Source organism: Vanellus vanellus (genome assembly GCF_965231255.1).
Source record: "Vanellus vanellus genome assembly, chromosome: 12".
Lineage (NCBI taxonomy): Eukaryota > Metazoa > Chordata > Aves > Charadriiformes > Charadriidae > Vanellus > Vanellus vanellus.
Window position 1 is genome coordinate 1,463,332 of NC_138917.1, and position 27,378 is coordinate 1,490,709.

Sequence of the window (27,378 nt, forward strand, 5' to 3'; positions counted from 1 at the left end):
CGAACACCGACCTCTGCGAGTGCCTGGGCATCACGCGAAAACTGCTGTCAGGAGGGAAGCGCTGGCAGCTGCGGCCAGGCAGACGCGAAGCCTGCGGAGATGATGCCCTCAGCCCCAGGGCGGCCGTGTACCTGCCCCGAGCTCCATGCACGGTCAAGGCGGTTTCACCTCTCCAGGTCCCAGAGCAATGCGGGGGCCCGCGCAGCACCAGCCTGCTCTGTGTAGCTCTATTATTGCCCATCAGGCAGAGATTACAAGTTAAAAAACCCTCACGTTGCTTGAGGCGGCCGAGCAAAGGCCTGGGCAGCTGGAGGAGGCAACAGCATCCCGCCCACCGGTACCCAGAACCCGCTGCTCGGCTTTCCTTTCAATGGCTGAGTGTAGCCAAGCCCGGGTTACTATTTGCTTTCATAACATTGAAACAAAAAAGTCAAGAGTTTCTGACAAAACTTGACGCAACTTGCCGATAGCTCATTATAATAATAATGAGCAGTTATAATGAGCAGCCGAGTGCTGAGTTCAGGAGGACGGGGTTTCACAGACGCCATGCTGCTGGATACCCACCTTGGCACGGCCGCCCGGCCAGACCAGTTTTCCGCAGCAGGGAGGAAGAGGCGGATTTCCACCGGACCAGGAGAGCAGCGCAGCAGCCAGGACCGTGCTGGGGACCACGGGCTGGGGCAGGAGCCACCCAGCCTGCAGCCCGCACGCAGGCACGTCACGCTGGCTTTTACAGGGAAGCCCTTTTCACCCCTTTAGAGCTTTGTTTTACTGTAGAAAACAAGCTTACGGTGACAAGTGCTTGCTGCTTATAACTTTTTAGATTTCTGGACTGACACCCCCACATTTGAGGGATAGGGAGCACCAGGGTAAGGGGGTTCCACCACCTCGGGTGGGAGGCAGAGACCTCGCAAATGCTCCAGCAAAGAGTGCAGTTTCGCGCAGATAATCTAGCGGTTAATAAAATGCAACCTAGAAATTACTCTGTCCCAAAGAACAGTTGCAACTGGTGTCTCCAACCAACGTGACAAACATCCAAAAGCAAGCAGGCTTTGGGAACTTTTTAAAAAAGATACAAAATCAGAATCAGCTCGAGGTTTTAACATCAGTTTTCACATCTAACCAGTTTCTGAGTCTCTGGTATGTAAACGTGTCTAGCAATTACTTCCTGCACAACTTTTCTCCCCTACGTGTTGCAAACCAAAAGCAAGGGATGGGAGAGCTGTTGCTTTATCAAGGACTCTGCTCAAGGCCTCGGCTTGCAAAAGGGAAAATGGCCCACAGTTGACACAGGCTGTCCACAACTGTCCTCTCCAGTCTCCACGGCGCTTCGCTGGGAGGTGAAAACACACCAGCCAGGCAGCCAAGATGGGGTAAAACTTTTTCCAATGCTGCTTCAAAAGCTGCTCCAGGCCCTTCTGGAAGAAAACGTGAATCAGACCGGGTTTTACGGTCTTGAGGAGGTTCTCCAAAAGAGTGCTGAAAACGTCCTGCCCCCTCCTCACTAGCCCGGAAAGCATCTTCAAAGCCCCCCCCGGCCGCTGCTGGCAGCGGGGTATTTGCCCATCGGGAGGTGAGCTTATCAAGTCGCAGCCTTCAGTGGTAGATCTCCCGTCTCACCCGGGGATGATGCAACCGTGTCGGGGGCTCACCCCCCCCCCTCGCCTTTGTAAGACAAGAGATAGCGATGTCTCACTGTCACAGCATGGTTATTAGACCTAATTACTGTTTGCAGCCTGCTTTGAAGTTGAAAAGTGCCAAGCATTATTATAATATTTTAAGTACTTTGATGATTAAAAACATGCAACCGTTGGGTAATAATCATGATTTACTAGTAGTGTAGTGTAAGCAAGTTCATGTGAGAAGCCCTGCATTGTCTCAGTGCCTGACGCTACTTAAAACCAAACAGCTCCCCTCTGACATAATGGGAATGCTGCAGCCCCAGCCTCGCCGCCCAGATAACGCCTGGCGCGTCCCCGACACTACCAGTGCGCCAAAAAAAACCACACCAGCATACCTCCTCACCATCACCACCTCTCTTGTCATGTATGCGCCTCTTCTCGTAACTTCATGCGGGAAAGTTTCAGCGTTAGAGGGAACAAAGCGCGAGATGACTAAATCTCCTTGCTATTTCTAACAGTTACAGCTGTGTGGAACAAGAGGACTGTATTTTAGTCAGAAAATGTAACTACAACCTCCCCATATGGAGTGCAATAGAGTTCAGCTGTAAGTACCACTGCTAAAGGTAAGAAATTTGTTAAAGCAGAGCTAATTAAAAGCCTGAACAGCCCAAGCTGTCACCACGGAGCATTATCCAAGTACCCGCCATTCCTGCTGGCCGGGGACATGCCTGGGTAGGTCTGACCACACACCAGCATGGACCCTGCTCTGCTGCTACTTCCCCCATGGGGACACGGCCCCCCAGAGCCCCCCGCCAGGAGCCAGCGGGACGGCAGGGACTTGCTTGATCCCCCGGCACGGCCATGCAGTGATGCCGCTGGGGAAGCGGCACCACGAGTCTGGCTCGTCTCACAGCACCAACACAGACATGCAGCATTCTGCTTTAACAGCTTCTTCCGGAGGATAAAAGCATACTACGTTGCTGCTCTCACTGAGAATTCTTCGCTTTACTTCTTATTTGACAAATTGTCAGCTCCAAGGCTGAACGGGACGCTTGGTGAGAACCTCCGGGGTCTGGAAGTGTTGGTCCACGGCTCGCACGGCTTTCTGAGCGTGGCAGCCCTGTGCATTATCTGTTTTAGTTAGCAGTGGTAAACATGGACCTAATTCCTTGTTAACTGCTTCAGACGCCATCTCTGCAGTGACTGATGTGACACCAGCATCATTACCGGTCTCACATTAGCACCTTTAGTGACAGTCTCTCAGAGCGTTCAGCCTAGAGCGACATGTAAACATACACACAGGATTAATACCCAACGTTTACTCAAGAGTGTCCCAGCTACCATAACAGGGAAGGTAAATTCCCATGAATTGCCCCAAAGCCCTGTACAGGTGAAACCAGGCAGAAGGTGGCTTGGGCTGAGCAAACATACCTGCATGCCCGCTGCCCACCTGTGGCCACAGTCTCCATCACCGCTCAACAGAGACTCTACCAGGCCAAACCTGGTCATTTTGTTTGGCAAAAGCCCCTGGCACAGGCCTGGGGCTGCTGTCATCCAGAGCCGGTCTGCGGTGGCCATCCACGGGCTGCCCACACTCCCGAATGCAGAGAGCACCCAAAGGCACTTCCACAGCCCCTGTGGCACCCAGGGGCCATGGTGGGGCCATTGCCCAGCCCCTCCAGGGGCAATGGGTCCCCAGGTGATGTCCCATATGCCCTGCGGACACCGTGTGACAGCACAGGGCACCACAATGGGAACCACCCTCCCTCCACAGCCTTAAACTCAACTCCGGCACAGGCACGGCATCTTTTCCCGCTGGCCCAAGGAGCAACCTGCCTTCTGAAGAGCGCCTGCATGCTCCTCAAGTCCACGTGTTAGTGACTGAGAAACTGGGACCAGAACAACTCAAGAGCTGAAGGGCGAATGGGACATCCAGGACCCAGTCTGTTCTCTGCAACCCCCCAGGTTGGGCAACTACCGTTTCTGAAAAGCGGAAGCTAAACTCTAAGTCGCCAGATGATTCCAGGAGCTGAAACGTCAAGAGAAATACCAAGTTTTACAAACACAGAATAAATCATTCAAAGTATTAAGTAATAACAACCCACCTCTGCTCCCTCCTCCGCCCAGTCATCTCAAGATAAAACGGATGCAGAATTTCACCCAGGAGATGTTTTCCTTCACTTGGTACAGGAGGTTTGCCTGCCCAGGAATTGAAGATGTGCCAAAAAAAAAACCAAAAGCTTCCAGTACTTTTTCTTTATTTGTTACCATTTCTCCTTTACTCACATGTGCGTTTGGGCCCGCAGTTCTCCATCCCTCCCTCCGGCTGATGGTGCCCATCTGCACCGACACCTCCTTTATGGGGGCTTCTCTCACTCCACCCACTCGAGAATGGGGAGCACCCATGGCTGCTTCAGCCCCTGAAAAACTGTTAATTAAATTCTTCTCCTCCGTCTCCTACAGGGGACTTGCACAAAGCCACCAAGCAACGCAAGCAGAATCTCTCCACGAGGGGTCCTGCGGCCGAGCCGCAGCCCCGTGGCGCTGCGGGGTCCGGGGCGCAGGATGGGGCTGCGAGGGGACCCCGCTCCTGGGCTCGGAGAACCTTCCATCCCCCCACCAGCGCCCGGCCCCTCCTCACAATGCTCAACTGCTCAGGCTTTGTGCGAGGAGGGGTGAATTTCTAGGGCTTTCAGGGTTTTTAAGATAGGGAAAAAAAAAAAAAAAAAAAGAAAAAAAATCAATGCCAAATTCCTTTGAATAGAAGATACTGCATGTTGGCAGAAGCCACTTCTCACAGACTCCAGCCGTTTGAAATCTGAAACACTAAAAAGTGGCTACTGTGGATGTGCTGTATTCTTCTTTTCAAAGCAATCTGGCACACAATTTTGCTCCCCTGTTTCAGGACCCAATCCTGCATTCCTTTCACGCTCAGACTCCCATTGACTTTAAGGAATGCAGGATTGGATCCTAAATGTGTGCTTTACTCACACAATAGCTCCTCATGGTTACGATCTATTGAGAAAGGCACACTTTAAAAACCATTTGGAATTGCAGGCTCATCCACCAGGCCAGAATGCCTGTAAAGACCGTCCATTATTTCAGGAAAAACGCTGGGTGTGCGAATTACACACACACACACACACTTTCCCGGTGTCAAGCTGCAGGCACAGCTCAGCTCGAGATGCATCAAAATATTTTGAGCGCTGCCCTAATAGCTCGTAAAGAAGCCATGTGCAATTTTAGGTTTTGGACAACAAAAATGAAACAATAATCAAAACTCTGCGGGGGAAAAAAAAAAAGAGCCACCAAAGCAAACATATAAGTGGCAGAACCTTTAGGACGGTTTTTCAGAGAACTTTTGTAAAAGCCTCTAAAAGACCTGCACCAGCCAAGACAAAACAGAGCCTTGCACTGCTATTTTTGAGGATGCTGTATATTGAGTTACGAGGCTATTACGATGCAAATCTCAAATGTACAAGCTTTTTACTTGGCCATAAACACAAAACAGTATACATTGTCCTTTCAGAAGAAAAGGTTTGCTGCTAAAATAGCAGAAGCCCTACGTAAATAACCAACATTCTTTCTGCCTGAGGTCACTGACTTGGCCTATTCAATTCCGGGCTAGTCTGGGATTTGACAATCTAAGCAGGGGAGAGGCCCTTTCCTTTTTTTCAAAAGAATGCTGGGATTTTATTTGAAATTTAAACTCTTGCAAACAAAAGGTGGCATCGTATGCTAGAGGCCTATGAAGGTGGAGTACAGGATGTGTATTGTTTTCTCCCTTTACATAGATTCTTTCAGGAAAGAGTATTCAGAGTCTGTGAACAAATTCTAATCAAATATTATCATCAGGTAGGCAGACACACCAAGAGATGAACCAACACTTTTAAGAGAACAGGAGATTTACTTTTTAAAAATATCGATACAGGGAAAGCATAAAAGTTGTTCAAAAAGTAATTTAAGTTATAGTTTTAAGTTAATTATTTTTTAAATCTTAATTGAAAATTCCTCCATCGCTTAAGTTCCTATACTAATTCATATTTGTACAGTAAAAAAGAGCTTTTCAGTGCAAATTAACCGTGGCTACAAAGTCAGTATTCACTCCCACCCTCTATCTCAAGTCGAACCCTCCTGGAGGGGCAGATGGCAGTTAACCATTTTTCCTCCCGCTTACCATTGCCCAGCTCTCACTTGGACTCTCACAAAAGTACACTCTTGTACAATACAATTATCATTTCCATTTCTGGGCTGTTCTCCAGGCTCCGCGCCACCTCTCCAGCACGGAGCCTCGCGCCAGCTCCTGCCCCACGGACGTGCCCGTACCACGCACCTCCTCCCACCGCACACGCCGGGCTCAGCCGGGTTTGCAGCTGGGGTAAAGCCTGACAGCATCACCGAATTCACGACCGTTTATACGAGCCATAGACCTGCCCCAAGGTACTCTCTTCGCCAGAAAAAAACGTCTGTCTTTGCTATGCACTCGCTAACGTGCGGTAAAATCCAGATGAAAACAAGGCAGTTTATCATTTTGACATGTTTGTAGCCCAGGGTAAACTCTAGACTCGCCTCTGCAGTTTACTTTAACCTGCCACGATGTCAAAATGAAGAACTTCATTATCTTCCCTAGGATTTTGCCTCGTGTCAGCTATCGATCGCACTGAAGAAAACACCTTTCTACCCAGAAAACACGCCTTCGCTGCCAAAAACCCTCACGTTTTTGCACCGAGGCAGGGAACGTGTGGTGCTCTGACCACTCTGCATCATCCGCCACCGCCGAAGCCAGCAAGCCCAAGACGGGGTGGAGAGGACGTGGAGGGTGCCTTTCTGCCCCAGCCTCGCTGCATGACTCAAACCGCCGGTCTCCAGCAGGATTATGTAGACAGATAGCTAGTATCTTTTGTTACCTTGCTGGAAAACCCCACCTTTCTTGGCAGGGTATCCATAATCTCCGTGCCATGTTTACTCTAGTGTGGAATTCTCTCTTCCTTTCTCTCTCCCCCTCCTCCTCTTCGGTCAGGTTATTTAACCAAAAGGTTACTTAATGCTGCAGGGACAAGAAGATCTCTGACCTCTGGTACTCGGGCAAAGCGTTCCTGTGCAGACTGTATTATAAACTTAGCAGATACTTTCAAGCTTACATATAATTTGCAAAAGTTAAAATTGGCAGATGTTTCCTTTCTCTCCCACTTATGTATTTATCCTATCCCATACCACCCATCAATTTCAGGGTTAAGGCATAAATTATTTCCATGGAGCTCCAACAGAAGAACTTATGTTGAAAAGGAGTTTGTGAAAACATAAGCCAGGCATGTATTTAAAAACAGAAATACAACAGCCTGCATTGATCCAATAGCTATTCTGGGCCTATATATTAACATATATCTTAAAATATATTTCTTAATAAGCTAGCAAGCGGACACGCTAACAGGGAAACATAAAATAAAGCTCCAAATGTACTTCAATTAAGATGTTTTTTTCCAAGGCTAGCTGGCTTTACAAATGCAAAAAAGAAGTGAAGAACAAGAGCAAAGCAACACAGAGCACTGGGTAAAAACCACGAGCGGCCTCCCCACCGCCCAGCAAGCTGGGAGGGAAGGGGGTGCAGCTCTTCCCCTACGGTACCTTCCACTCTGGGAAGCTTTCACGGTTCCATCACAGACCCTGCTTGCTATCAGCAAAGAATTCCGCTTTTCCAGCTGCTGCCGGTAAGCCAGGACTTCCAAGAGTACTTGTCTTACCAGGCCATCCCAGTGTCCCAGTGCCAGCCCATCCTACGGCAAAACAAATCCACCACCACAGTGCCGCCTGTTCCAGCCCAAGCCCTCCTGACTCTGCAGGACGCAACCTGCCCCAGCAGCCTCGCTGGCCGCTACCCACGCGACATGGTGGGTGGTTTGCACTCAAACTCCAGTTGAGAACCACCACCACGGCAGCAACGAGGAACCCTCTAGCGCGGTATCCTGTCTCCAGCTCTGGCCAAGAGTGGAAGCTCAACGGGAAAGAGCATGAGAACCAGGGCTTGCTCAGGCTGATGCGTTCCCAAGAATAACCTCTCAGCTTCCAGCAGCCGGCACTTAAGGCCTTCCTGCACCGCAGGTTGCATCATAACTATTATGTTTAATAGCCTCGCTGGACCAATCCTTCTTGAATTTGTCCAATTCCTCTATGAGATCATTTATACTTTTGGCCTCCACGCTGTCCCTATGGCAGTGAGTTCCACATGCACTGTATGAAGCATTCCCTTTTGTTTGTTTTAAACTTCTGCTGATCTCAAGCTTCTGTTGCATCCTAAAGAACGAAGCAGCCTCTCCAATCATCACCACCAGACCACAGAAGAGCTTTGTACGTCAAAGCCTGAAACTTCAGTCTTAAGCTGCACCTGGAAATGAACGGGATGCCGATCACAGGCACAACTGGTATTTTTACCTAGCAGCTTTTTGAGACTCTGCTCAGGTCTTCTTTGTACTGCACGGAAGTGGACACGTATAAGCGGAACCAATAGTCCCTGACTCAAAAAGTTCACCCTCTGTGTATGAGCTCCCTGCAGGAGACATGACCAAGCCACCGAGTTCTGCACTGCCGGAAGTTAATGAGCAGCCCTCACGAGGAGTGAACTGCTGTAATACCCACGCGAGAGAACTTCTATGGGAATACAACCACAAGAAGCCACCGTATTCCAGTAAGACAAAAGGAGGAAAAGGGAAAAAAGAGGGGTAAAAAAAAAAAAAAGGAAGGAAAAAAAATATGTTTGGTCCCTACTGCCATCTGTACAGTCAGAGCGGGGCGAGAACCCACCAGAGACTCCACCTGCCAAACTTAACTGGCAAAAGTTAGGTGAACTTGCTGAACTGAGGGCACTGCAGGCCCTCACCATTGCTACCAGGTTCTTTCTTGCAAGTCATTATTATCTTCTTTGTTCAAGTTCAGCCTCAACTAAGAATCAGCTTGGCCTGGCTCTGAAGCAGATGATCCAGAATCTGATCAAGAGCTGGAACGACAAGTCAGATTTCTGCGTGTCATCTCTGCACGGACTGCACCGCAGCATCACCTTCTCTCCTCATACTTCATACGCAAAAACATGCTGAACAAATGGAGTGGACACAGCCCAATCCTGTGGAAACATGCAAGAGAGCCCCAAGGGAGATGAGCAATTTCCCTAAACCATCTTCTGCGTTGTCTCAGAAAAACAAGAATGGATTTGCACAGGAACAGTTTACTTTCTTCCTCCCAGTAGCATCGTATGCGTCAGCACCTCGTTGTGAGCAGCATCAAAGGGTGCTGCTGCTGAACCTACACACACCAGCAATGCCCGATTTGAGTCACATCCAGAAGGCGCTCAACAGCCAACACCAACAGCACCCATGAGTTTGTGAAAGCAAGCTCTCAGTGCTCAATTCTCATACCCTTGAGATAAATCTTCGCAATGAAGTGAGATTGTTGAGTGCATAGAGATGGCATCTTTAGCAACAGTGGGAACTTTTTTATTCCTGTGATAATGGAAGAAGGTACCGGGGAATGGTCCTCGGGACCAGAAGTGCTAAGAAAGCTCAGAAAGGTTAGTACGCACTGGAAAAAAAATCTGAATATTCTCAAGATGGCAAAGTATTAAAACATTCTGCCAGTTTCGAAGCACGTTCCCAAACGTGGGAACCCAAAGTAATCTAAACCCAAAGAAGCACGTTCTTTGGGTTTAGATTACTTAGCAATAAGTTTGAAAGAACTGCACAGAGAGACAACTCTTCTCTCGCTCATACTGGTGAACAATTATGCTGATGTTAATAACGCTACTTCAGATTTGTTCTGCATAACTTTGAACAAAGCCTTGCTAGGACCTTACATACGTGTTTTAAACAATATTCCAGTATACTTTGCTGTAAATAAAATAAACCCAAAAATTATACTGAATTACTGAAATGAGCTGGTGCTTGCTCAGCCAATTTGAAATACAATCAGAAAGCAGCCCTCCAAGATGGCCTGTCCTTGATGTTTTGTGGTGGACTGCCCACAGTTTCGGGCACCAGGTCACACTTGAACTCAAACCACAAGCAGCTTCCAAGACAGAGCGCTGAACAGGTAGGGCTCCTGATAGTACACTCACTTCTTCTGGCACTCAGGTACAATAAGGATATTGTTCCTTTAATGCTTAGCTTTCCTTTTAAGAAGTATGTGAGATTTCAGTCAATTCTCCCCAACGATTAGTTCAGGATGAATGTACTTAACTCAGGATTCAGCTGGAAAGAGCCCAAGTAGATGCAATCAATTTTCCACTAAATCCACTTCCTTCCTCTCTTCTCTACCCAGCATGAGACATCAGCTCGCCACTACAGCCAGTGGTGACTAAGACAATGAAAACCTCTGCCTTTGACCATGCTCGTATCGAACTTGGTTATTCCTTCCTTTGATTTTCCCTGGTTTTCTGTTTTCGCATACCCTGTTCGCCAGCCCGACATCTGGGCTAGGTGGAAAAGCAGCTATACAGCAAATACGAAAAAGCAACTATACAGCAAACCACAAACACCAAATGCATTGGCTGCTCTAAATCCCAACGTTAATCATTCAAAACTGCACAGAATCAGCAGCAGAACTTCACTGATAAAGGGCAACTTTCCCCTTTGCACATATTTAACTGGAATCTCCCTGAGATTTCAGTGTGCAGGTACAGCACGTCTGCATCTGCCAGCATCCGTGCTGCGCCTTCTCTGCACGTAACACCAAAAAATCTTCACTATCATCATCTAGACACCACAGTACTTCTGAGATATTAGCCGCTGGCCATTTTAATTGAGCCAACCTCACACAGCACGCCTGAAAAAGAACAGTTGTAACAACAGGGATGATTTGCTACTGGAATTTAACCAGGGTAATAAAAAATAGCATCTGTTCAAAAACAAGGCTTAGAAAACGTGGCTCTTACCTACATGCCCTCTTAAGAGTTGAAGCAGATGATTTCCACCCTTGTTTCCCCAAACGTATACATTCTCCTTTGTTAAATAACTTGGAGAAACAGCAAAACAAGTCCTGGTGGCTGTGTATTCTTTTGGCTGCCTTCCTCTAGAGCAGTGGTCTCCAAACTTTTTTGACTGTGCTCCCCTATCAGTAAAAACTGTTGGAGCATGCACCACCAATACACGTACGTTTATTTACTTATGAATTATATATGTCTACTACTGAAGCATCTTCTTCCCACACCCTAATGGATCATCTGGAGCACTCTCTGGGGTGCGCGCACCCCCCTTTGGAGAGTGCTGCTCTAGAGACCACGGGACTGTTCATACCGATTCAGCACAGTTTCCATAGGTCTGAATTTGCACTGCTGAGGTTCCTAAGGTAGGTAATCCACTGACTCACTTAAATAAGTTATTTGCATCATTTCCAGGAAAAATTTTGCAGGGAAGGCAGCTGGAAGAATGACAGTGCAGAGTACCCGGGCAGCTAGCAGAGTTAAGTGACTGAAGTTCCATGACTATATCCAATTTAATGTCAGGACACACCACGCTTGTGTTTTAAAACGCGCTGATAGACAACCATTGAGACACAGCAGTCAGTAATCAAAAGTGGTTGCTAAATCCATTCCTGCTTTTAAATTTGCATTAAATCAGGTGCCTTTCACTCCGCAGAGGCATGATTAAAAGAGCTGGCAGGCGTCAGGGGCCGTATTCTGCATGTGCGCGGGCACTGGGAGTCCCCTACACCAGCAGCCGCTGCTAATCCTACTTCTTCTTACAGCAGATACTTCAAAAGTTTCTCTCCTTCAAATTCTTTGCCTATTTCTTGCCTAGCTCATCATTCGCTTTTATTGCTACTACTCCAAACACAGCGCAAGTTCAAGGAGTGTGGCAAACACAGAGTAAAGGTTTGATGGTTTTAGGTAAGAAAAATCAGGGGAGGAGGAGGAGGAGGAGGCGGCAGCATGGTGAATGGGGAGCGGTGCTGGAAGCAGAGCCCCTGCCCGGAGAATGCGGGAGGAGGGACCCCCGTCCCACGCCAAGGCTGGGCTGACACAGCAGTGCTGGGCACTGACCAGCCCAGTCACGGGGGAGAAGGTAGGGAGGTGAGGACAAGGTTTGATGGGGCCCTGAACAGGCGAAGGAAGGCACATAAAGGGGTTTTGCATCTGTAAAGGGAGGCTGTGGAGACAGAAGGGTGCAGGACAGTGCACAAAGCAGGGAGGGAACCCCTCGCCAAGCACCCAACACCTCTGTGCCACCCGCACCCTGGGCAGAGGAAAGGGATTGTGTGCCTGGGACTGGAAACCCAGTTTTGCCAGTCCACCCCGAGCACTCACAGGGGACTTCGGGCATGACTCTGCCCCAGTAACCTCACAAACAACCAAGTTTACCACCAGGCTTGAAGGCCATCTCAGAGGCCACGGCTGTCCACAGCCCCCCACGCCAAAGCACTCCTCCCAAATCGCTGAGGTGACAGCAGCGCTAGCAAAACCACTCGGCAGAAGATGCTTTGAGAGCGCAAGCAATGCTGCCTGCCGCCAGCAGGCTTCCACAGCGCTCTCGTCACGGCACGCACAAACTAAGACCTACTGAGCGTCGCCAGTCACTGGGCTCTGTGGGACATAGCACAGAGGGTGGAATGCCCTTTGCCACCTCAGCTTGCAAGGCGGCCACTTCATCGCCAAGGAGTGGCAATGCTGTGGGTGAAATGCTGAAGCATCTGAGCCCCCACTACCCCAAAATGAAGGTAGGAGGTTATTCTGGTCCAGGCCCACAGGACACAGACCCATTCCTCCAGCACTAAACATCCATGAGAAGAGGAGTGAGAGTGCCAAGTGTCCAGCAAATGTTCAACGCCATTCCCCAAGGAACTCCTCCTCACTCCTGGCATGCCCTGAGCCCGCTGGGGCAGGCAAGGAACACAGGACTAGACCCAAAGTTATTAAACTCCCCCTTTCTCCACCACTTTAAGGAAATAACTCTCATGAATTTATTTGAATGTTGAGCCAGGAGAGCTGGTGAGCTCTCATGAGAAGGTGGATCATCAAAAGAAGGCGACCGTTTAAGGGATAGCACAGAGCATCTCCGTATCAGGTCCCAGCTCCATCCGGACTGGTCTCATCCTCTGCAGCCCAGCACCGACCCCACAGCCCACCCCATCATCTCTGCCCACACTCCATCAGGTACCTGTCCCGTCAGCTGCCAAATGGAGCCAGTCATCCTACAAATGGAGGAGTACTGAATAGGGGCTGGACGTTGGCCATGAGGGAGGCCATGGTGGGGGTTTGCTTCAGGTTTCTTTTTAGAAAGTATTTGCTGTACCCAATTCAAGACTGTGGGATCGAGTTTGCAAGCATGAAGATTTCCCATTTTCATTTGTGTCTGTTCAACACAGGGCACCCGCATACAGGTTTCATGCGGTAAAATACTAGGGGTTTCTCAGTAAAACCAGAAAATAATTCCTTACTGTTTCTGGCGCAGAGTTCACAATCAAAGCTCTACTGCAAAATTACCTGCTTTTTATACAAGTAGAGGGAATAGGCTCACCTAGGGCAAACCGCACCATTAATGTCAGCGCGACGGGAGCCGGCTCCTGCTGCCCGGCTAAGAGCTCACGCCGCTCTCCACAAAGGCAAGAATCCTTTGACACTGACTGAAAATGGATTTGGCCATAAGTGATGATAAATCTAAAAAGTCCCAGTAGAAGTTCTGGTCAAAGGCAGGATTTTTCAGGAAATGAGATATTTATTGGAAGGGGGGAAAAAAAAAAAAAAAAATCACTTTCTGGCTAAGATCAAATTTACTGAGCTTCTTCCTGTGCTGTGTTTTGAGGGAGAGAGGCAGAGAATAGCAGTTGGGAACAAGCTCTTCCCTACCTGAGTTAAAACCAAACTAAAATTTCCTGAGAAGTCCAAGAATAGGAGAAAATATCCACTGCCGGTAACCAACTCTGGAAAGTGACCTGTGGAAGCCAATTTACCAGAACCAAGCCGGTCCTTCTATAACAGTAAGTTTATAAGCAAGCAAAACATTCAGCTCATGTCAAAAACCAGGGGTCACCAAAGCACTTTCCTCGGTGCCCAAGGACAGCCCACTGCAGCTATAATCGGCCAATCCTCCCGAGTCCCGTCATTTAAATGAGAAAAAATTTATGGTTGTTTATGTAGGCTTCGTGCCGAGCCTGTTTCTCTGATAAGCTTCTCTGGTGCATTTGTGTCTCACATCCGATTCAGAGTCCTCTGAATACTGGAGACAGCATTCCTTGGATACTTAAAATAAATTAAAAACACAACGTTGGGCTTGGACAGAGGAATGGGAACGTTGTTCACGTGGCCCAGGCACTAAGGGCTCTGGGGAGCAGTGCTGGGAAAGTAGTCTTTTTAAAGTCTTACATTAGTCCGTGTATTTAATGACATATAATCCTCAAAATGGTCCTCCATAAACTGTAAATATGCATTATTTGAGCAAGTAATTATTTTCAGTAGCATGCTGCAGCAGCTGTGCGGCTTGGCTGCCAGACACTGCAAGTGTTTCCTCCAGCAAAAGCATCTATTTGTGATATAACAGTATTTATTTAATAGTTTACAAAACTTATCGCTTCTCCAGTACTTCAACCTCAGGATGTCCAAACAATTTCAAAATATGGATGAAATCAGCACAGTACCCCCCATGTGAGGTCAGTGAGAAGAATTAGCTCCACATGGGCAAAGCCAGCCAGGCAAAGCGACCTGCCCAAGACGACAAGGAAGCCTGCAGCAAGTGGAGTAAAACCCCGTCCTCCCACTCACAGGGCTGATTTACCCCTTTGTCACCACCAACCTATCGATTCTCTCAGCTAAGAATTTCTTCTGTCGCTTGCCGAGATCCTCTGCCAGAAGAAAGCCTGAAAAACAGAATGCCAAAGTCCACCCCCTCTGTTTATTTTATAAAGGTGAAGACGAACTTTACCAAAAAAAGATCTTATTTTGTTTTGTTTTGTACATGGCAAGATTCTTATGGGAAACAGCTTTTCTAAACCTGCAAGAAGTAAAAGCATCCTTAAAGTGAAGGAGTGGAAGTGGAAACCTTTTAGCTGTAAAATTAATTTATAAGACAAAACCCAGGCTGCTTTCGGATGTGGAACATCAATGAGTTTTCAGTCACCTCCCCCTTGAAATAAGCAGTAAACAAGAATTCAAGTTCAATCCTTCCAGCACACCAGGAAAAGAATCAGGTAATGGTGACCCACTGACCACACTTCGGGTCAGTCCACAGCCGTCGTGGTGAGATCCACAAATCCAAGGAGTAGGACAAAGGAAAGACAGAGATTCAGTGAAATGACAGGAGTATGCAGGTGACACAGGTCTAGAAGGTGAGGCTGAACACATGAGCATGGACACGTTTAGGTACTTGGACAGCTTTGTCTGCGAGGGCCAAATTTACCGAGATAGACACCAGAAAAGAAATGATCAATTGGCTGTGGGAGGAAGAACTGATTTACTGAGTGCTGAAGGGATGAAGGGCAAAACTGATTAACTGGCATGCGTGGGGATGGAGCTGATGTATTGTTGAAGAACTGATGATGATCTATATTAACTTAGAAGTTATTTCAGCGAGCCATGGCATTCTGGGGTCTAGTTTTCAGACGAGTAAAGGATCAAGGACATTCCTAAAGCACTGACGAGGCACTTTGCAAAATATATAGTTACAACATATAGCAGAAACTTAAGTCATTAAAATTACAAGAAGCCAACTATGTGTATGTCTGTTCATTCGTTTTCTTCTTCAATTTTTTCCTTCCACCTGTTTTCCCCTTTGCTTTTTAGGTAATACTTAAAAATTACAGAACCTGGAAATAGGAAACAGAAACATCTGTTGATAATGTCAGTGACTCGCCTGCGCTCTGTTCTGGATTATCTGGATTTCTTCCCCTTTGAGAGATGAACTCAACAGCAGCCCAAGGGAATCTTTTCACTTGGAGAAACTGAGATGTGTTCCAAGAAAACATTTTAAATGGGTGGAGGGGAAGGCAAGAAAGAGGAGGGAAAAGAGTAGAAGGGAAAGATGAAAAAAACCACACAAGAGATGTGGGTTTCAAACTAAGACAATCAAGACCTGGAGGTTATAGAAGCTGGTAAGGAAACAGGGAAATTTTAGCAAATCTTGTTACACTAAACAATAGGTGGCATTCCAAACACACAAAACTATGCAAGAAAGTGATTAGGTTCTCTGTGGTTTTTACAGAGAAATAAAAAACAAAGGCAGAAACCTTGTTAATAAGAGTATATTTTTTATACTTTATGTGTTTTCCAACCACTGCAAGCATCACAGGTGCAGTGATTGGTTCCATACTATAAATACAAAAATATTGTGGGAGGAATACATCTACAGTCAGTCAATCAACACGGAGAAAAGTTTCCATCATTAGTTGCCGGGCAGCCCCCACCAATTAAAATAACCATCAAAAGCCACGCATTTCATGCTGGAATAATTAATAGCAGAACGCAATTACTACCTTTCACAGAAACAAGGAGCCAGAGACAAACCACCGAACAACCATTCATCGCATGCCCCCTGATAATCAGAAATAGGGAATGGAAGCGTTTCCCGTTTCTCCGTCGGCTAGCTGCCCGTCAACCCCAGCCTTCCCTGGGGGTCCGCCTCCACACCTACCAGCGCTACCTGCTAAAGCCGACCTCAGAGAAGAGCGATACTCTGCAGTAAGAACCCCCCAACCAAACAAGAACTTTAAGCACATGCATCTTCCAGCATCCGAGACGTCCCTACGGCAGTAAGGCTCAGAACTGGGCCAGTCACATGAGCCACCCTTAAGAAACAGGTTCTCTCCTACAGTTGAACTAACTTCATTTAAAGTAGTCACAGAACTGAAAACCTTTTGTGATATAACATCTAGTAGTATCGTCTGTGGAAGGGACACAGTCAAAGGACTGGTCTATGCATCTGAAGTCAAGCACACAGTGCCCTGCTGGACTAGAGCTAGCTGGGACAGAGTGCAACGCAGAGAAACTACTGAATAGCTCCTAAAATACAAAACCCAACTAAATACGTTCTAAATAAAGGAGAGGTTCCTGTGTTAGTCCCATCTCAAACATTTCTGATTATCCTTTTCCCATCCCAACCTTCTTTGTTTTTCTAAAGCCTGGAATATTATCAGACTAACCACGGATCAAGATAAAGGACGCATTTTTCTACCAATCGGTACCCGAAGGTACTTGGGCTCTTACAGGGGCTGGTATCCAAGTTTGACTTTTAATTACCAGAAGACAAGATTACATTCCTTTGCTGAGACTCATTCATGGTTCAGAGGTGTTGCGCAAGGTGAACCCGAAGGTCTGAAGCCAGCCGTCATCTCCACCATCCGACTCCTCTTTTTAAAGTGAGCACCTCCCTTTCCGTGAATTTTGCGTTAATGGGTTCGTCTGGGACTGCAGCTGCAGACATACCTGAAATAGCTTTTGACTATCTGTCTTGATAGGTGTTAGAACAGACAGCGCGGGGCCAAGCGCAGGCTGTAACTTATCCCAAAGACGCAGAATGACTCAGGCAAAAGTCTGCACTCCTGCAGCAACGCCGAAAGTTATCTCAACTGCACTTCTACACCAACCGCAGTCTCAGCGGCACATCCAGCGAGTCCTTCGGTCCTTTTTCCGAACCAAACTCGCACCTCTCCGTGGCGCTTGGCTTTTCCCGTGACTCACACCTCAGAGTAACTGCCCCACACGCAGCGCGTCGGGACCCACTGCCGGCTCCAGCTATGGCTCAGAAACCACCAAACGTTCAGGTGGCCGTGAATTCGATCCCAGCGCGGGGTCTGAGTCAGGGCTGAGTAACCGTCGCAGTTATGCGAGTTGAGGGCACCCAGCTCTCACGCTCCAGGCCAGCGGGGTCGGGGAGGAATGTTCCCACATGCACAGCACTGAATCACCCGCCGGCTCGGCTTCCCCTGAGCACCAGGTATTAGCCAACGGCTCTGGCACGATTACAGACCAAAAATCCCAAAATTCCAGTCTGCTCCAATCCAACTGTATGTGGTTAGAAAATGGCAGGGAAAAAGCGTGCAAGGACCTTAGCGACCCAGCAGACTTTCACTGCACAGCCACGTACCCCTCGCAGCAATACTCATTACCTCCTCTCCCTTCAGTGCTCTTGCTGTGCTTCCTCGGTGCTCAGAATAGCTGCAAAAAGCTGCGGCAGTCGATGAACAGATACCGAACCTGCAACTGAGTCACCTGAAAGTCAGCCTGGGGCACTGAAGAGTTAAAAGCCACTGACACGCACACACATACTCGTACCACTGTGACTACCGTCTCTAACACCGGCGGACACGCAGCGCGGAGCTCACAGATTTGACACTGAATTTTGTTTTATTCTGCGTGAAAATCATATTCACAGAGAATTTAATTTAAGGCTGCAGGCGGCGTGCAATTTGGATGCAGTGACTCATGCCAAACTTATAAATATGCTGTGGGGACAGAACAAATATGAATTGAAAATGAACCTTCCACTGGGAATTTGGGTATTTTAAAAACTCACCAACTGCTGATAAATATACACTGAAGGGACACAGCTCCCTTAAGATGTCCTGTGCCTTACTGCCATCAAGAGCAAACAAAGGTTCAACCCAGGGCAGCAAATACGCAAAAGACCGATTCCAGTGTCACAAGGAACTTCTCCCTACGAGCTGGGACACGAGCAACCTCCTATTAATAGACCTCCACGTACAGCAGCACTGAGCGGCCTCAGTCCGGAGGGAGCCGCTCTCTCCAGGACGCAATACGAGCACGTAAAGGCAGGCTGTGTCCACAACCAGGAACCAGCTCCCCTCTCCCATCAGTTGGAGGGCACGGGATAATTCACAACTGCTCTTCATACCTTCAGGGTACCCATACCGCCTGCTACACCGGTCCCACTCGGGCCTTTTGAACTGGCCGTGCCGCCAGCCCTGGCTGGGATCCTCCTCTCCTCCCAGGGGCTTGCAGCCGTGACCTCGGGGAGTCCGGGCAAAGGCTGGTGCTGAGGCGGTACCCTTACGAGCTGTCCCGTGAAATGAGACCGCGGTACGAACCCCCGCGAGTGCTCCGGTCTGATCAATAGCTCCCAGGTAAGAACCCAGCCGCATACCTTTGGGATTATACCATTTGCTTTAGGCTTCTGATTGAGCTTGCGGTGATTTCCTGTGCCTTAAACACCAGTGGCAAAAGTGCAAATTAAAGACGAATGGCATGCTCAAACATTTGCCTTCATGCAAGAGAGCAGAACGTGTTCCTGGTTTTTGTGGTGAAATACGTCTCAGCTTTGAGAGCGCAGAGGCTCCAAACCCTCAGCTCTGCAGAGCCCGTTCCCGGCCCAGCGCCTACACCCTCAGAGTAACGAATAACAAAGCCGTACTCCTCATCGTAAAGATTTATCTCGCTGCAGCTTCTACAGTCGTTGCCACTGGATTAAAGCTTTCAGCCTGAAAAGATGCTGTGGATGGCATTACGATCTGCAAACTGGAAGCACCCGATTAGTTATCTTCTGTAATGAGTATCAAATAGAGCCCGTTAATTCCTGCAAACCGATCACCTGCACTCAGAGCACACAAGCGATCTGGCATTATCGCAATTATTCTTTGAGAAATCCTGTCATGCTCTGAAACGTTACCAAGAGGGATTAGACGACGAGCTTTTCAGGCAGACATTTTTCAGCTCGTCTTCCGTAAGCAAAATCTGCCACTGAACTCCTGCCAAAGCTAAAATTTTACACTGAACAGAAGAGACAGTGTGTGTTGTTGCCTGAATTCATCTCCGTTATTTAAGATTCAGCAAAGCATGCTTACATATGAGTAATGTAACATATTTAAGCACATGTCTAAGTGTTTTGCTGAATTAAGGCCTAAAAGGGGTTCCGCTGGTGTTAGGGCTGAGGGAAGATTTTAATCTACATTTAAAAACCATCCTAACAAACGTCAGTTGTTTTCTCTAAGAGATTGGGGATAAAGATCTACATTGAACTATTTGATTCCGAGGAAACCAGATCACTTTGGCTTATACGTGACGTGAAGAGAAGTATCTGAGAAAAGCTGTCCGAGGAGCTTCTTGCTGAAGGTAACATGGGTTTACACAGAGACGTAACAAAACTCAACTGAAAGAAAGTTCCGAGATGCTGAACTTGCTCTGTTATGGGAGGGAGACTCAACTATCCAAAGCCCACTGAACACTTTGAAGAGGCAGAAACACAACATTTTATTTTAAAACATAAAATGTGCCTGTTAGGTAGGTCATTTACTTTTCCTTTCCATTCTTCTTCCGACCTCAGCTCACTGGCAAGGTTTCCTTTTATCGAGGACATCCTGTACAACTCTGAATCAATATATTACTGAGTTTTATCCCAAAGTTGCCAGAACCTAGCAAAACAATGAAGAGATTTCATTTAAGAGGTTTACCATCTGAGCATTTTACCAAAACGTCTAAAGGAGACACAAGTCTCCTGTTTATTTACTGTATCTCTGAAATATTTCCTCATCTTTCTGCGTTGATGTTCTCAAGAACTAACCACCGTCAGCGCAGAAGAGCCCTGAGAATCCATCCTTGCATCCTCACGCTTCTACACGAGCAAGGCTGGAGTCCTCACAGAGGTGCCTGCAACTGTGAGCTTATTACAGGTTTTCCTCTTAATTACCAGCAACGCAAACCCTCCAGCCATGGTGTGATATACGAGGGTGGGAGTTGAAGAGCGCAGCACTGGGGCAAGCACTGTACGCTCCCTGGTGCTGCCCTTCTCCACCTGGGCACTGACACATGGCACCGAAACCAAAGTGGAACTCAAAGCAGTGCCTAAGAAAGGACTCTGACTCGGGCAGACTTTCCTACGGAGGGTCTCTTCCCGCTTCTCTGCACAACTGCACTTGTCTTCGCTGAGCTGAAAACACTCAGTGCCGAGTGGTGAAATGAGGCCCTGGGAGGCTCCATCACTCATTATCACATTTCAGCCTGAGTGGTCTCCAAACCACAACTTCTCCCAAGGGTTTGAAATATTATTTCTTTTATTTATTAATTGTAGCTGGTTAAATATTTGGCCCTTATCTAAATCACATGTCTTCAGGTACAGAATTTGTCTTCTTCGGTTACTGCCTTCTCCTTCTAGGTTCATTATATTTGAAGTAAGATTGATAATTGCTGAAGAAGAGTTTGGATCATTCTTTGTTATTTGGGGAAAAAACAGGAAAAAAGAAAGGCAAGCTTGCGCTCTTTCTCTATGTCAGATTTCCAAGTGTACACGGGGACTAGTGCATAGGAACTGCTTTAGGCAGAGAGCACCAATGTTCTCCTCCACTCTCTCGTCAAAGGCTCAGAAGGAGCATTAGTCCATGTGCTGTGACGTCTCACCTAATAAAAGTCATTAATGATCACCCGGTTACCTATGTATTGAATCTAAAAGCCTGGCTCAACTTAAAACACTTTCCAAAGGGACATTTGGTCTTAATTTGAAAACAAAGAAGAAGAGAGAATCTGCCACTTCTCTTGCTCTCTCGTTCCAGCAGTTAATCATCCTCATGGTATAAAAACTGTCTTTGATTTCCTATTTGAATTGTGTAATTTCAGCCTCCAGAAACAATCTCTCTTGTGTTTGTCTCTAGGATGTGCGAGACCACTTTCTAACGCTGTTTTCTGGTAAAAGTATTTACAAGCTCCAGCCACACGTCCCTCCACCATTTCTGATACTCGAAATACACTGGGCTCTCACGATTAGCTTTTCTCCAGCCTTTGATCATCTATGTAACTCCTTTTGGACTCTCTCCAGTTTTTTTCTCACTAGAGTGCAGAATTCTCACCCGGGTCCCACCAAATGCCACACTGAAGGCAAAACGAACTCCCTGTTCATAAACAGCAGTACCGAGAAGTTTGTGTTTGGTTGCCTGTACAAGATGTCCTGTAAAGCCTTTTCAGCAGCAGACTCCAGGATGCAGTTCTGATAGATGGGACCCACATGCGTCATTCCCAAGGTCTGGATCTGCTGGCACTGCCCTGAATGGCTCTGGTTTTCCCCAAGGACTGCACAGCCCCACATAAAGTGGGAAACCAAAAAGTTATTAATGCAACACCCCCTGTCCATCTGTGCTCACCTTGATACTATTTCGGAGCTGAGTTGAGAGGAAAAGCTCTGCTGTTGACTCATGGTTGCATGTAGCTGAACCTGAGCTTCAATCAAGGTTTTTACCTGCGCTCAGGCAGCGCTGCCACATTAGCAGCAGATCCACCTTTTCAGTGCCAAACACAAGAAAGTCCCTACGCACTCCCTTTCTGATGGGATCGTACCAGAGGTTGCAGAGAGAAGGAAATCCAAGCCCTTCTTGCTTGCGAAACATCCTGGCAGGCGACACCTGGGCCCTCCAGCCCACCAGCAGCACAGCCAGCAGCTCAGAAGACAACCTGGAGCACCGTTTCCTCCTGCGTTTGCGTGACTCACGGAAAGCTACGTGAGTCACAAAATTCCGCCGGCACTGCGAGGCGGGGCAAAACTACCCTCCGAACGGACACGTCGCAAGTCGCCCTACGGTAGATGTACACTGGCCACACACACCCCACCGGGACAGTCCGAAAAGCTTGTTGTGCTTTTGAGTAATTAACTTGGGTTTGTATTTGGCTGTTAAAATGCGTTCCTCAGCCCTTATACATTCTTCTGAGGAACAGTGACCTGCGTACAGACCCCTATGGTAACAAACACGCATCCTGACTACTTAAAAAAAAAAAAAAAACACCAACGTCTGCCCCAGAGAGGAAGCTGGAATTCACCCATGCAATTAGGTTAGGTTAATGTTGGCGATGAGTGGATAGATATTATCCGATACCATATTTTGTAATCCTCTGCTAAGCAGGATGCTGTTCACTTTGGGAGCCAACAAAATAGCTACTCGTTCACTGTCAGACTTGTGCACAGTCAAGAGCGATCCCTGAAGGTTTGAGGCGAGTTTATTCCAGAACCCGGTAATGGTCCAGAGTCATTTATAAAGGTCACTAAATTCTACATTCAGGTTGCAGGTTTCTTTAAACCAATATTTATCTGTACAAATCTCAGGAGAAAAGACAACACTTCTCCTTTCACAAGTGAACTTTACAATGGCCTTTTCATTATCAACTTCTTTGGTTCTACGCCAATAATCTTTTACTCTTTTTCTAATCCTTAATTAATCCTTTTTATAAACAATTTACACTCGGCATATTCTGCTCAGAGTAAATCTTTTGCTGTGTATACGTATCGCAACAAGACCTTCAACATCCAGGCAAATATTTTCATATATTAGGAACATAAATAAATGTGTGGGTATATCAAGAAAAATTACCTGACTCCTGAAAATTGAGCTTTCATACTTCCCTTGAACTCGGTGGGAATTTGCAAGCAGTTACAGACAAGACAGCGAGAAAGTTTCCAACTTACATTCACAATGTTTGACTTAAGGCGAACACTTCTGAAAGTGCTGCCCTGAATTTTCCAAGTCCCCTTCCCCCGGCAAAGCCATGACTTCCCCAAATCACGCACAGAACGCATCACTTTCAGACGCATTCAGATTTAAAGAGAAACCTAAAAAGGTCCTGAGAACGGGCAAGGAGGAGACAGCGATTTACCCGCAAGTTTTCCTCCACAAAAATAAAATATTGTAATAGCTTAAGATGTTTCAACTTGCAGTTTCTGTTTGTTCTTACCACATTCAAACATAAGAGAACAATTTTTGAGCACTATGCGTACACAGAAATGACAAATATACATCCTTGACTAGAGTTGCATTTGCAAATAAAAAGTGAGGGGAAAATACGGGTTTTCTGTAAAAACGATAAAGGCACATTACAGTTCCATAAACACAAGTGATCTAAAGTATGTAGTGCCCGCAGTGGCCGGGTTGAGGCCATTTTGTAAATGCAGCCCTTAAAACAACCAAATACTACTTTTCTGGGCTGTTGCTTAAGAAAATACCATTGAACACTTACAGATGCCAAATGAAAAACAACTTCTGAAGCCGGAGTCTTGCATGGGAATTTTGCCCGAGGAAGCAGGCAGGATGAGGTTGCTGAAGGAATACATATTACAAAAGGAAGCCACTTAATAAGGCTACGGTAGGTCTGACTTACCGCAAGAGCAGCACGTGAAGCAGTTGGTGTGATAGAGGTTACCCATTGCTTGGCAAGCCTGGCTCGCTCCATACACACCTTTTCCACATTTTATACAAATACCTACAAAGCAGAAAGAGAATGAAAGTTAGAATCCTCCGCGGCTCCTGAAAAAGCTCCGGGCAGCTGGTTCACAACATTCACCATACCCGCGTCAGGCCCTAAATCAATGAGCTCTTCACCCTGAATAGATTCAAGTACCCAAGACAGCAACAGGCAGCTTGAGTGAAACAAATGCATGGAAATTAACCCAAAATAAAAGGCGGGGGGAAGCCTCCAGCCTCTGCTGGCGTTTCAATGCAGGGAGACCGAGGCTGGCTACAGACAGAAAGCCGAAGGAGGCAGGTGCAACCAGAGAGGACAGAAAAATCTGCAAACTCCCCGGAAATAACTCTGTTTGCCCGAGAAATAATTTAGCGAGTGAGACCTTCACAAGTCACTGCTCTACCGCATCACATTCAATAATCGCTTCTGTCACACACTCAGGACCGTTGATTTCAAGTTTATTCCCCCCCTGCGATTGTAACGGGACAGTACATCGCAGGACAAGGCTGTATGATTTTGAAAACACTACAATAGAAAATAAAAATTGATATTTTTGCCTCCTACAACTCTACAATGAAGCTGCTGCGCTCCACGTACTGTTTGAGGCCCTATTTCTACAAGTGCACGCACAAGCTTAGCACTAATCGTTAGCATCAAGAAAACTGCTATTATACTTAGGAGTCTATGAACTAGTGAACTACAAAATTGGGCTTTAATCATCCAGAATCTTCCCCTGCTGTGCTGTGAACATTTTATACACACAAACGCACAGAAAATACAAATGCAGGCTGCTCGGGGAGGGGGGGAATTAGCATACTATGAACTGGTAGAAACTTTAATATCGCAATGAGGAAACAACACAATCTCTGCGCTGCCGCCCCCCCCCCCCTCCCCCCCCAAAGCTATTGCAAGACACATTCTAAACGCCTTTTCTGGAACAAAACTGTTTCAGTTGGGTGCAGCATTAACACAGCCACCTGTTTGGGCTGTGTAGCGTGACCTGTTTAAATGGGATTCTGTCAAGGTAAAAAAAAAAAAAAAATTATATTTGACAAAATAAATACATATCTTCCTACACTACTAATATTCAAATACTGAAATGGAGAGACCTTTCATAAATCATGGATTTCTTGGTGTTTACATTTCAAATCACAGAGAGAAATTAGCCTCTCATTCAGCTACTTCCATACCCCAGCACAGAGCTGCCATTTCGGACCCATGAGCACATTTGCCAAATGAAACAATAATTAAAAAAAAAAAACCACAATAAATCTATTAATAATAGATTATTATTACTTTAAAATCCTAAACATGATTTCAGCGTTCCAGTGAAGCAGGAGCTGTAACTTTAACATTATCAGACACTAATGTCCCAAGCTAAACCTGTAACGCAAACTAGCTGCCAGTGAGGTCCATCAGTTCATCGCAAATGAAGTATTAAGACAATGCTGGTCCTTCGGCTAGCTCAGCTCTAGTATAGGAAATGGGAATTTCAGAATATTTGTTGCCAAGTTAGCTCAGCTCTGGTATAGGAGACGGGAATTTCAGAGTATTTGTTGCCTTATCCAAGGCTGTTACATCTATTTATTTATTTGCAACCAAAGGTTATGAAAAAGGTCTGCTATTTGCCATGAGTTAATGGTTAACTGCCTACGAAAGATGGTGATCGATTACTGCAGGCGGTGTGATGGGGAAGGGCACCCCACCAGCCAGCAGGAGCAGGCACTGCTCCCAGCAGCGGCGCAGCACCCACAGACCCACTCTCCGTCCCAGCACGTGCCACGAGCTCTGCAGGAACCCTGGTCCCTGCTGGCCCGGGGGCAGGAGGCAGTGCACACGGTGGAGAATGGGGGGGCTCATGCCAGAAGTGAGCCGTTGTCAGCCCTGGGTCTTGGTAGGACATTTCATTTCGCCCTTTCCCAGCTCCCCACCCATCCGCACCCTCTCGCCCGTCTTGTGGTGCCAACCATGCACCCGGGACTGGCAGCTACTGATAGTCTGTCTGGCTGTGAGGTTACGCTGAGAGATCTACCTTCTCCCACTCACACTTCATGTTACTCGAAGAGGAGCAGAAACCCACAGTCTGCAATTCTCCAGCATTTCTGTCTATGAGCTCTCATGCACACATTACTACAGCCATGAACTGCTTTGATAAACGAAGTTATTGCCTCATTTCTTTGCCATTGCTCCACTGAACCATCAGAAGCAAAAGAAGGATTTATTGCGGACGTTAAACTTACGTCGGCCTCTCCAGCAGGTGATTTGTTATGAGCAGCTGTCAGTTTGTTAACTTGCTTTCTCTAAGAGACTAGTCATTAACTGCAGGAACGAATGACCAGAGATGATTAGCATACTAAAAAAGCGCATGTATAATTCCAAAAGTGTGTTTTGGAAAATATATATATGCAGCTGTGGTGTGAGTATGGCGTGAGCTCATAACTGCCTAGGAGGAGCACTGACTGCAGGTCTGCTTCTCCACCAGTCCCAGCCCAGGCTGCACACTGAGAACTTGTGAAAGCCTTGACATAACAGCTACATCACTCCCCCCCCCCCTGATTTAATTCCAAAACTTGTTACGCTGCCTATGAAGAATGTTCTGTTACAGAGCGAGCATGTCTCATTTATGACACTTCACTTGACACAACTTCAGATCAACCGCTTCAGCTGTTACGCGATTCCTCCCGACACCTCTGTTCTAAGCAGCCAACTGTGCCACCAGTGCTTCAACGCATCAACTGTTGCATTTCCACCCAGGTCACCAGCTCTCCTACAGACCTCTCTGGTGTCCCTCTTTAGCTAGGAAAAGACATTGTAAGATGCTGCATATACCCAAAGTTTGCATAAAGGTTGGCTGGGCGGGAGCACAGCATCACAGCGTTCTTTTGCTGCGGTGAAGAGACATTTGCATCCTCACGCAGTGTTCAACCAAACACGAGAGTACAGACCGAACACACACACACTCTGTGGACCATGGTAAGAGATCACCAACAAAAATGACACCAGAAAGAGAAGGAGCTCCCAGAGACTCCCTGCTGGAGTTAGCTGCCACGCATTGCCAGCGCTCCCCACACCTTTAACTTCACTCAGCTTCACCGTGTCAGTCAGAAGAACATCTCTGGACACAGCCAGGCAAGCCTCCAGCACTGTATGGCAACACAGCCCCCAGAAGCACGATGCCCTCTGGGCAACTCAGGCATTAGCAAAATGCTAATAACACACCAGCAACAAATAAGACAAGTACTTTCTGATGTAGTCAATTGTTTTGCTCTAGACTCCAGGGACCAAACACAACGCGTTATAACAAGCAAAGGTGTCAGCAACAACCTAGAGAAGGTATTGACGCGACACGATTTTCACTCACCCTGCTATAACGTACTTGTAGGAGTTCCCTGCAGCAGCCTACGCACTACAAGAAGTTCAGTCTGGGACCGGTACATCAAACCCTGGGGTGCTGTTTTGACTACGGCAGTGCAGGCTGGTGCTTCACACAGCCTTTACCGGGTGCCCAGAACTGGGAAGAAGGCAGTAGGCAAAGGTTAAATGGAGTACGTATTATGGGAAATATATAACCACTTTTGGGGCAAGCCTTGTCCTCAGACCTGTGTCGGACTCAGC

At 47.1% G+C, this 27,378-nt stretch overlaps 1 protein-coding gene across 1 annotated transcript in view; it reads right to left on the minus strand.

The window, feature by feature from the left end:
* The window catches only part of WTIP (WT1 interacting protein), a gene marked incomplete at its 5' end in the record, with an annotated part of 79,873 nt that overhangs the window by 26,545 nt on the left and 25,950 nt on the right, over positions 1 to 27,378 (minus strand). Inside the window, one exon of the mRNA XM_082489502.1 lies at positions 23,680 to 23,781. Within this exon, the coding sequence (XP_082345628.1) occupies positions 23,680 to 23,781 (102 nt within the window). The remainder of the gene's footprint in view (positions 1 to 23,679; positions 23,782 to 27,378) is intronic.